The sequence below is a fragment of the Ascidiella aspersa genome, chromosome 1, assembly GCF_963924565.1.
Source record: "Ascidiella aspersa chromosome 1, kaAscAspe10.2, whole genome shotgun sequence".
Taxonomy (NCBI): Eukaryota; Metazoa; Chordata; class Ascidiacea; order Phlebobranchia; family Ascidiidae; genus Ascidiella; species Ascidiella aspersa.
In genome coordinates this window covers 17,161,008-17,172,826 of record NC_139447.1, presented here as the reverse complement: position 1 = coordinate 17,172,826, position 11,819 = coordinate 17,161,008, and the positions used below count along the sequence as shown (strand labels likewise).

Sequence of the window (11,819 nt, the reverse complement as noted above, 5' to 3'; positions counted from 1 at the left end):
ACTGATAATATCGCCTGACATTTGGCTTCTACCGATATATCGGTATCAGTAAATGTTGGCCTATATTTTAGTACGTAAATATGATATAATTTTTCCTGTACAACAAACAACTTACCCATTTTTAGATGAAAAATAATGAGTTTTAGCATCACGCCAAGTTAATATGCAAAATAATAGTTTAGTAATTAACAAAGGTGCATAAACTAAAATATTGATTAGATACTTTTATTTTTTATTAATTCAAGTTTTAAACCTTTCCCAGTTATATCAAAAAAATTGGTATTGATATCGGGTATAGGTTGACAAAATTGTAAAAAAAAATCGGGTATCGGTATTCAGGGGCGTATCCAGAATTTAAAAAGGAGGGGGTCCCAAATTTTCAAATTAGGGAATTCCCCGTATTTCGTCTGACGGTAATGACTTTATAAAATAGTGAAAAAAAAATAAATAAATAGCAATTGTGACGATTTTTTTGGTATAACAGCATTTCTTTTAAATTTATTGCAAGTTTTAGTACATTGCCAAAACTAAAGATAAAAAAATAAAAATATATGTCCAATATTTTTGAATACATTTTCTGTTTGTCCGGACTCACTTGGCAGCCCTCCACGGCGCAATGGTAAAGAAGCGATATTCTAGTTCAAAAGACAGCATTAAATATATATAAACAAAACGGCTGTATAACAATCATTGGCGCGCAGCACGAAAATTGTTCGCACTTGATGTAGTTAAAATAGTCGCAAAAAAGTATATGAAATGGACTTGTCTATAGTTAAGAGGCAACGGGCCCGATAAAATACACCGGCCAGCAGTCCGTAGGTTGCCGACCCTGCCTAACACCAACATCTGATATTAACGCGGACAGCAAACTACGAGAAACATCAGCACCGACTAACTCAACGTTATAAGCGAGAAAAAGGCGGAGACCGCTTGAGTTATTGTGGTTAATTGTTGAACACACACTTGCTAATCAGCCAACCTGAACGAACAACGAAAGGCGAGAGAGAAAAAAATCCTGCGTTTACGGTCGACCAAACAAGAAACGAAAAACGACGTTTTGCGCTCAATCTTGGTTTCGCATTAGCTTAAGACGTGTGACCCAATTACATTAAAAACACACGCAGCTTCGGACGGTGAGTTTAAATGCTGAAAAAATTGATAATGTCACTTACGAAGAGGGGGGGGTCTGGATACGCCACTGTCAGTATTGGTCCAAAAAAGTTATATCATTTGATTTGCTGGATGTCAATTAGCTGTGTCCTATTTTTTTTTAACCTAATTACAATCACTATTTTATGACATCATAACCGTCACTATTTTATGATGTCATAATTGATTGGCAGATGGAAAATAGGGGAATTCCCTAAGTTCAAATTTTGGGATCCCCCTTATTTTGATTTTCTGGATTCGCCCCTGTGTAAAATGATACAAGAAAAAAATGCAAAATAAAAAATGCAATTAATATTTTTTTAATTGAAATTTTTTTTTTAATTTTTAATTTTTTTTTAATTTTAAAGAATATTCAATAATATTAGTGATGTAACTTACCAAGGAAAATATATTTGAATGACAATCATCCAAGCGAGCTCCATTTGCTACTGAGCTGTTTGTCGTCATCACGATTTAATAAATAAATCCATTGACGTATAGCATGAAAATCACTTCATAGCAATGATAAACTTTATAAAAAAAAACTGTCAGTTCAGGTCAACTTCAATTCTTGACACAATAGACCAACTGGACAGTGATTACCATTATTCAGCATTCATTTAATTCATAAACTTCAAAATACGGCAGCCAATTGTTTCAGTTTTCTCTTATTACCAACAATCAAATGACTAAAGAAATGATTCTATAAATAAAAAAACATAATGATACGTCTAATCTCATTACAATTTTCCAGATACAGGTGTACAGATATTCAATAAACACTTATACACATGTGTATAAAACCATCTTCTAGCTAGCCCTTCAACAGATATACAAAAATAACTTCTAACAATTGTAGCATATCAGGAGCCTTTATGTTGGTAAAATCAGTGTACAACTGTAAATCCTTTTACTATCTAGCCTTTAGTACTATAAATATATCTATAGTCTCCAAATGTGGGTGTCCAGAGCGTTTTTAAAAGCCCTGGATTTCTGGCAGGGCATCAAACACGCTAGAATTTGACCGAGTTACACACACCATTAGTGTACAAGTTCAATTTCTGGGAATACTATAATAAAGATACCCCATTTAGGTTCGAAAAAATAATAACAGACAAATTTATAAATTCTAAAAAAAATTGTCAGTTAAAATTTAATACGGGCCTGCCAACAAAGTAAATACTTTTAAGAAATTATGACACAGATATAACTCTTTCCTCAAAATAAAATCAGAAGTTCCCATTATAATGGTTACAATTTGTTTGATTTTACCAAGTAGGGGTTATGTTAGATCAGTGCTTCTCAACCGGCGCCATGGAAGGTTGCCAGGTGCGCCACAAGCAAAAGGAAAAAATATTATGTGTGTAAAAATTATTTTTTACTTTTCTATTAAGTCTATTTGATTCCACAGTACTTTTAAATATAAAATACAATGAGACCTTCAAGGCAACAGCATCTAAATCAGATAATCTATAATACCATATATTAAGACCACCTAATAAATACATAACAACGCCAAACTTCGGAGTAATAACCACGACACAATAAGATCTAAAATAGTCTAGAGTTAGACAATACCTAAAAATGTCAAAATATGTCCAAAATTAATCAGAAAAAGACTTAAATGAACAATATAACGTCCCAGACTGTAGGGAAATGGTATGGGATGATTGGGGGACACCTGTCTGGCATTGGCCACTTGCTGTCGACATTTGGGCGCCGATGTTTTGGCCCTTTTTTGCCCCTGTTTGGGCTTATGGGCGGGTAAGTTTGTGGTGTTAGCAATTGGGTTAGGGTTGAAAATATTAGGGGAATTAGTAATAGTAATAGGAGGGGATTGGGGTTAGATAAGAGATTGTATAGGCATAATTTAGGTCTAATTTCTATTTCGTCATTATTACGACTATTAGGTATTAGTCTTATTTTCGCCTTTCTCCTAACTGTCTTTTATTCCGAAGTTGCTGTTGTTCTTATTTTGGTCTCAAGGCTGTGAGTCTCTTGCAACTAAAAGCCTATATAACAAAAATTGCAAGCAATTTAAAAGAAATACCGGTACACCTCAAAAATCGCTGCGCTTGCAAGGTACGCCACATTGTTTTCAAATATCTCTTGGTGCACCACCATGTAAAAAAGGTAAACACTGTGTTATATACTTACGCTTGAAATCCTTTTTAGTCCTTTAAGGCACAAAATTACCTTTTTAAAGATACGAAAAAAAATGGTAATTAATAAGAAAAAAATATCTACAATCCTACCACAATGCACATTATTTGGAAAATTGGGTTAGGGTGCGGGTTAGCGTTTGGATTTGGGTAGGTTAAGCATATTAGTATTTAATGTTAATACTGGCCCACCCACACCCGCACCCTAACCCTAACCCAAATAATGTGCGTTGCGGTATGCAATATTTGTAGACTGTTTTTTGCATTACTTTCTACGTACCAAATCAAAGGAACTAAGTTCCATTAACAAAAATACTCCATAACTGTGGTGAGTGAAAATATTATCTACACAAACATGCTTCACTTCACTGGTGCCAAAACACGTTTGAGAGCAATTGATTTGCTGATAGAATTATACAACTGTTAACTTAATACGAAACCAGGAAAATGTTTATCGAATATAAGTTTATACTAATTTACCCTTGTCCAATTGTTTGACAACATTTATAAGTTAACGACAACTGATCTTTAGGTTGTACATGGATAACGTTTGACTTTTTTATTAAAAAAGGGGGATAGATAACAAGGGAACCACAAATGGCGCTGGTCTAGAATCCTAGCACAATTATCAAATCATCGCACAATATTTTGGTTAGGGTGCGAGTTAGCATTTGGGAGTGGGTGAGTTAAGTATTATTATATTCATTAATTAATTATAATACTTAACCCACCCTAACCCAAACGCCAACCGACACCCTAACCCAAACAATGTGCGTTGTGGTAGGATTCTAGACCAGCACCCCACAAACAACTATATAAAAACTAAATACTCTCACTCTCACGATAATTGATCAAAAATGAATAAAAGGTAAGGAGCAAGTAAACTATGTGTGACGTTTCAGTTGAGATAGTATTAGATAAGGACTGTACGTACGTAAATAAACCAGCTTTCCTATATTCATCCAATCAGCTTTTCTGGCGCTGGTCTTGCAGTCAAACAATTATTTATTGAAGCAATGCACAATGTTTGGGTTAGGGTTCAGGTTTGCGTTTGGGTGGGCCAGTATTAGTATTTAATACGAATATGCTTAACCTACCCAAATCCATGACGCTAACCCGCACCCTAACCCCAATTTTCCAAATAATGTGCGTTGTGGTAGGATTGTAGACCAGCGCCATTTTTCTTACTAATTACCAATGCCCTACATTAAACTACTAATAATAAAAACATTTCTCACAGATACAAAATACATATTTTTTCAACTTATTAATACCTGCAATAGAGTTTATACGACTTTTTTATAATGATCGATTTAAACTACTGAGCGTAACTTGCAAGTTCTTAGTCCGTAGCTGTAACCACCGATCATGGCGACAGCTGCTTAAGATTTGCTGGACATGATTGGCGGATTGTTGCACGTGACAAATGCGTGTTTATGAACAACAAATCCAGGTTATATTTAATCAGGGGTCGAACGACTTTTATGAGAAGGTTTTTATGTCATTACGCTATGGTATGTTTTAGAGTATGTAAAATCCGTTCTTTCTGAAACAAAATTTGAAAAAAAGGGTGTTTTTTATGTGAACGGTTTGTTACAGTCAAAATAGAAGGTACGGCCATACTGAGAGAATAAAAGTCCAATAAACTGTGAGATTATATTAACTCTGCAGATTGAACAACTCACTCAAAAACAGGATTTAATTCGAGGTATATACCGAATATTTTGACCCTGAGAGCATTACTATGGCTAAATTCGAATATTTATTTTATACACTTTTATTTTGACTGCAAATTTAAAACAAAAATGATTTAAGTACATATTTGTGTCCTACACCTTAATATTGAACTGCAATTAACGCAACTGTAAAGTTAAAGGATACAAAAAATATTTTTTATCTAATGGTTTAATGTACCTGTTAAAGAAAAACACCTTCTTAAATATTTTTGCCTGTTTGGTAGCGCTAACGTTTTTTTCGATTGACGGCAGATGGTATAGGCTACTGGTGTGAAATCTTGTTGATTGGTAGCCTATAATGTTGCGGGTGTTGTAAAAAATGTCAATTCGAAATGACTCGAGTCTGTAGAGGACCCAGCGTCTGTATTTGTTATTTACTGTGTTCGTTGTGCGTGTGCTAAAACCCTGCTAAAGTCGTTCTACCATATTTCCTTTCCCTGCATCCTGTTAACTGGACAGTTTTAATCCTCAACGCATTCGCTTTTACTGCAATGTTAGTCGTATCCTTTATACTGCGAAGTCAACAATGCACTCCTTCCTGGCAACACGTGTTTTTACTGCGCTGTAAGCTATTTTATTAAAAGCGAACTATGCTGAATTATGTGAATGTACAATAAATCTATAAGCGACCTGACCTTATGCCCATTTGAAATGCAATGACAGTTTGTTATAGTTTCGATTTAGTGGAGTTCAGATAGCACGGTGGTCATGTCTCACCTGTTGAAATATACAAGTCCCAGTCAAGTCGTTGAGAAATAACGAACAGTCCAAATCTCAGTCCAAGTCATCATTTGCCAAAGTCAAGTCCCAGTCAAGTCTAACTCATTATTAGATTATTAGAGCAAGTCATCTTCAAGTCAAAATACAAATGAAAGAATGAAAAGTTAAACCTTGGAAATTGGCAACCTCGTCTGATTAAAATTTAAAATGATCAACAAAAATTTCACATTTTAAAACCAGAATGTGAGTATTTTATCTTAGATTTATTTTTCGCGCTAATTTCGAATATAGACTACCGGCACCGGTACTGTAACGGTCGTGGCTGCACCTAAGCGACCTATGTAGCCTGGCCTACATCAACCGTTGCATGGGTGTTTTTTGTTGGAACGCGTCCCCGCCAGCACTGCCTATAGTTGCCACACAGTCTTGAACGGTGACGGTTCTCTGTTAAACAGAACGAAAAATCAACACAACGAAATGCGATTATGACGTCATACACGGCTATGGCAGACGGGCATTTACAGCATAACATTAACAGAACTCAAGATATTCGTAACTTAGCACAAACAATATTAATCCTAATTAAATGGCTTTTTACTTTTATATTGACGATAAGGAAATATAGCCACAATAAATGTACGTACCAACTTGTTAGGGATCCAGGATTAACTTGGATATAATCAGTCACGGCTAGGTTTCAATTGCAATTTAAAGTTTGTAATCAATTACTAAACAAACAATAAACGTAATATTATTAACTTCTTACAAATTCTAAGCTTAATACGACTTGTCAATACAACTAACTAGTACAGAAAAACCCAATTTACAGTTAGCAACTAAAAGTTAAGAACTTGCGCCATGTGCTTTTTGCTAGCAACATTTGAGAAACTAGATGAGAAAAACCGAAACATTGTGACGTCATCAACATAGAAATTAAACAACGTTTCTCGCTGTAACATTCCCGGCCCCGATGTGCGTATCCGAAATAGAGCACATCTTAACCCAATTACTAAACAGCGAGAACAACAAGGAACAGGCGTATTTACAATTTACATAGCAACGCAGAAATCGCGACGTTACGCAGCGGAAATGAGGCACAATTTAGCAATTGGCCTTTTAAGTGTCCCATTTTTGGTTTTCACCAACACACTCCGAACCGATCCCTTTTTGTCGGGATAGGTTTCCACGACTCTCCCAGTGAGCCATTGACCCCGCGGAACCGAGTTGTCCGCAAGGAGAACGAGATCATCGCGCACGAAGTTGCGCTCCTGGACAGTCCATTTTTGCCGCATTTGCAATGTCGGTAAGTACTCGGCAACCCATCTCAGCCAGAATTGATTTGCCAGGTATTGCACCTGGCGCCATCGCCGCCTCACGTAGTTGTCCTTCTCATCGAAGACGCCTGGAGGCAGCGTATCGCAGCGACCGAGCAACACCAAATGATTCGGCGTTAGCGGCTCGTCGCTTTCCGGATCCATCGTGACTGGTGTAAGCGGGCGCGAGTTTAGAATCGCTTCTACTTCCACCATAAACGTGTTGAGGGTCTCGTCACCAGGCTGTTGGCCAGCCATCAAAACATTCAGAATCTTGCGCACTGAGCGAATTTGCCTTTCCCAGACACCGCCCATGTGACTGGCGGCGGGCGGGTTGAATGCCCATTCGACGTTGCTCTGTCGCAGATTGTCAATTATCTGAGATTGATTCCAGTCCTGCAATGATTTGCGGAGAACGCGCTCGGCCCCCACGAAGTTGGTTCCGTTGTCGCTAAAAATCTTTTTGGGTTTACCTCGGCGACCGATAAATCTGCGAAGCGCGTCAATAAACGAGTCAGTTGTCATTGAGTGTGCGATCTCAATATGAACCGCACGTATCGTTAAGCAAGTAAACAAGCACCCGTAGCGTTTGACTTCGCTACGGCCTTGTTTAACCATGAGCGGACCAAAATAGTCGACGCCCACAAATGAAAATGGCGGATGGTGAGGCGTAATGCGCTCACGCGGTAAATCGGCCATCTTCTGTTGTCCGCTGGGCGCATTTCGTCGGCGGCAGAAAATGCATTTTCCAAGCACTCGTCGTACAGCAACTCCTCCGCGAACGACCCAATATCTTTGGCGCAGCAAGTTCCATGTTAGGCCCATGCCAGAGTGGCGAACTGTTTGGTGGTGATCCTCAATAATCAAGTCCGTTACGTGGTGTTTGTGTGGCAGTATCACAGGATGCTTCAGATCGTATGACACCGGAGCGTAATTAAGGCGCCCTCCAACGCGCAAAACGCCTTCGACCAACATCGGGTTCAGTTTTTGCAAGGTCATTTTCTTTAGCGCGCGCTTACCAGCGCCGCGCTCCTTTTGACACTGTGACAAAACCCGGATTTCTTCTGGGAAGTTTTGTTTTTGCACGTACTTGATCACTGCGCGTTCGGCAGTCTTAAGTTCAGGTACAGTCAACAATGATGCAAACTTCGATTTCTTATTTCGTATGTAATTTACGAAACGCAGCAACCAAGCTACAGCCTTTTTCAACCTCGTCCATGACGAGTAACGATGTAGCAGCGTATCTAAACAGTTGGGATTGTGTGAAACGAAGTGGACTTTCACATCTGACGGTGGCTTCTTCACAAATTCGTCAGGTAGTTCATCGGCGTATAGCGGACTAGACGGCCACTGGGTTTCATCCTGATACAGAAACGGCGGACCTTTGAACCAGCGGTCTCTTTCCATGAGGGCCTTAACACTCAACCCCCGGGACGCGTCATCGGCTGGATTGAGCTTTGTTGGCACGTGTCTCCATTGCAATGCATCCGAACCCTCGTCTATCTTCGTGAGCCGATTCGCTACAAAGGTAGGGAAACGCTTCGTTTTGTTGTTGATGCACCGCAAAACTGACGTTGAGTCGGTCCAAAACACAGACTTTTGAATTTTCAGATTCAATTCCTTTCGTAAAACCTGGTCCATTTTCACAGCAAGAGTAGCTGCAGTCAACTCCAGCCTCGGTATTGAAACGGTTTTCAGTGGAGCTAGGCGTGCTTTAGCGAACAGAATAGTGCAGTGTACTCTTTCTTCGTAGTCAACGACTCTTAAATACGACACTGTTCCATAACCGTATGATGAAGCATCCGCGAAATGGTGTAAGTCGTAGCACTTAATTGTTTCGACGTCGTTTGGTTTCAAACATCTGGGAATTTGTACGCTGGATAAATTTGGCAACTCAGAGACCCACTGGTGCCACGCACTAGCAATGTCGTCCGGCACTTCTTCGTCCCATCCCAGCTTTTGCTTACACAGCTCTTGCAGCAGCATTCTGGCCTGCAACACCACAGGTGCCACAAATCCCATAGGATCAAACAGGGAACTGGTAACAGACAATATACCCCTTCTCGTGACAGGTTTTTGCTTTAAATTAACGTCAAACTGGAAGGCATCAGACCGAAAATTCCAGCTTACTCCAAGTACTCTTTCCACTTCGGCGTTTAACGGAAACGACGACTTAGCTGTGTCGCCTACTGGAACGGCGTCCAAAATCTCTTCGCAATTGCTTAACCATTTTCGTAAATTAAAACCACCGCGCTGAAGCAATTCGCGTAGTTCTTTGATTAGTTTTGTTGCCTCATTAGGAGTTGCAACAGACTTTAGGCAGTCGTCGACATAGAAGTTTTCATGGACTGTTGCAACAGTTTCAGGGGCGAAATCCTTGCTATTATCGTCTGCGGTCCGTCGAAGACAGAAACTAGCGCAGCATGGCGACGACGTTGCGCCAAACAGGTGAACCAACATTTGGTAGTCAACAGGCTCTTTAGTCGTATCGCCGTCTGGCCACCAAACAAACCGTAAGCAGTTGATGTCCACTGGATCGACCCTCACTTGGTGGAACATCGCTTCTACGTCAGCAACTAATGCAATTTTCTCTTGGCGGAATCTTAGCAGTACACCTACGAGGCCGTTCATTAAATCGGGTCCTTGTAGCAGTTGATCATTCAATGACGTGTTGCGGTACTTTGCAGCGCAATCGAACACTACCCTCACCTTTCCCGGTTTTTGCGGATGGAGAACGGGGTGATGCGGCAGGTACCATACTTGGTCATTCACAGGCTCCTTATCGACACGGCGAGCGTAGCCATTGCGCACATACGCTTCGATTGTCTCCTTGTATTTCCTGCAAAGGGAGTCGTCTTTGCTCAAACGGCGCTTTAGGTATCCTAGTCTTTGCATCGCTTGTATGCGGTTGTTCGGCAGGTTCGGTGAGCCTGCGCGCCATGGCAACCGCAACTGGTAGTGACGGTCCTTCAGTTTCACCGAGTCATTCATCAGCTTGAGAGCGTACTTGTCGTCCTTAGACATCCCTACGCCGGGAATCAAACTGGAATCCTTGAACTCCGTTTCCCACATCTTCTTGACTTGCTCGTGCAGCAAATCGCATGACAAATTTACGTGGTTGACTTTAACGTGATGCACACCGAGATCACTGGACTGAGACGAAGCGGGACCAAACAGTGACCAACCGAGCACCGTCTTTATAGCGCTTGGCTCACCTCGTTTCCCTCTTCGGTCCTCTTCGACCCAAAACACCTCGGGCACGTCTAAACCAATTAGAAGTAGCACTTCGTCGTTAGATGCTTTCGCGAATTCTATCCCCTTTAAGTGTGACCATTTTTTATCGCATCTGTTGGGCGCAACAGGTAGACTTTCAACTGTAATCACACAAGGCAAATTGACAGTATTTTCTCCGTCTATGGACTTGACGGCTAGCTTGACGACTGCACCGTCCTTTGACATAGACCTTCCGTTTACAGTAGAAAGCGAGTACTCGATTTCCTCGCCGTTTATTTCAAGTAGCTCGAGAAGACGCCTGTCGCACATCGTGGAGTTAGAACCAGAGTCCACAAAGGCATACGTCTCGGTCTCGTGCCCATTATTGCCTACTACTTTTACAGGAACAATATTCATATACACCCGTTGACCAACCTGTGGACGTACTGACGCTTTGGCGGCACACGATGTTGAAGTGACGGCCGGCTTTTCACCGTCTTCCCTTGGCGGTTCTACTGGCCTCTGGTTCTGATTGTTCCTCGGTGGAAAGCTGGCGTTTTTGATGTAATCGCGATGCAAGAGCGTGTGGTGCTTGCGACGACATCCTTCCACTGAGCATGAACCCTCCTTATTACAACCTCTTGCAATGTGACCTCGACAAAAACAGTTGTCACAAAGCCTTGCTCGTCGCAATACATTTAGGCGTTCATTCAATGGCATTCGTTTAAAGTCGTAGCAACGTACTAACTCATGTGCGCGATTACATACAGGACAGTAGTCACCTGGCTTTCCCATTCGACCAGGTTGTCTCTCACCCAGTTTTGTGGTGGTGACGCTGGTGGCGTGTGCCGTCGCTCGAAGAGCTCTCGTCTGGGGCTTCACTGCGGCGCTTCTCTGTGGAGCATGCTCTCTTTTTTCACTCATCATTCTACTAAACAGCGTGTGCGAAATCGACGCTTCATTCTGCACAAATTCCACTAAATGCTGAAACTGCGGCTCGGTACCGCCAAGCTCGATTTTTCCGGCGTGTCTTTTCCATCGTTGCTGCATGCTAAATGGCAAACGTTTAGCAATACTGAGCAAATGTTCGAAGTTATTTATGTCAGCAAAGTAACCTAAATGAGACAGTGTCACATTACATTCCTCCAAATTACGTGCAAGCTTCTGTAACCCATCAATATCGTCAGGCTTCAAACTTGGACCAACTGTTAATCGTTCAACGTAGGTACGGGCAATGATAAATGGGCGACCATAATTATCGTGTAACACTTGTCGAGCCTTTTTGTACCCAGTACTGGCATCGAGTACAGAACAGAACGATATTAAAGGCGTTTAGCTTCGCCAGTGCAAAACTGTATAAGGTAGCTTAATTTCTTTCCATCAGTAATGGCGCGACTGGCGATATGTTCGTCAAAGGTCGTAATAAATCGTGTATATTGTAGAGGATTTCCATCAAAATTTAACAAGTCTGGCTTTGGCAAATCCATACCATCTTGGAGAAGAGAAGCAAAATGCATAAATTCACT

The 11,819-nt window shown here is 40.7% G+C and overlaps 2 protein-coding genes across 4 annotated transcripts in view; both read right to left on the bottom strand.

Annotated features, from left to right (window-relative positions):
* LOC146168113 (mediator of RNA polymerase II transcription subunit 13-like) overlaps window positions 1–1,846 on the bottom strand; it is a 65,605-nt gene extending 63,759 nt beyond the window's left edge. For 2 of the 3 annotated variants that reach the window (XM_083388725.1, XM_083388727.1), the window contains exon 1: window positions 1,549–1,846. In XM_083388725.1, the coding sequence (XP_083244851.1) occupies window positions 1,549–1,617 (69 nt within the window). In that variant the 5' untranslated portion in view covers window positions 1,618–1,846. The remainder of the gene's footprint in view (window positions 1–1,548) is intronic. The other variant, XM_083388726.1, reaches the window with a different exon arrangement.
* Window positions 1,847–6,843: 4,997 nt separating this feature from the next.
* Window positions 6,844–11,512, bottom strand: LOC146168112 (uncharacterized). Its single transcript, XM_083386212.1, has 2 exons — window positions 10,456–11,512; window positions 6,844–10,314 (listed from the first exon to the last, which is right to left on the bottom strand). Exons 1-2 carry the CDS (start codon window positions 11,341–11,343, stop codon window positions 6,844–6,846), a joined length of 4,359 nt encoding a protein of 1,452 aa, XP_083242338.1. The 5' UTR covers window positions 11,344–11,512.
* Between the last annotated feature and the right edge of the window lie 307 nt (window positions 11,513–11,819).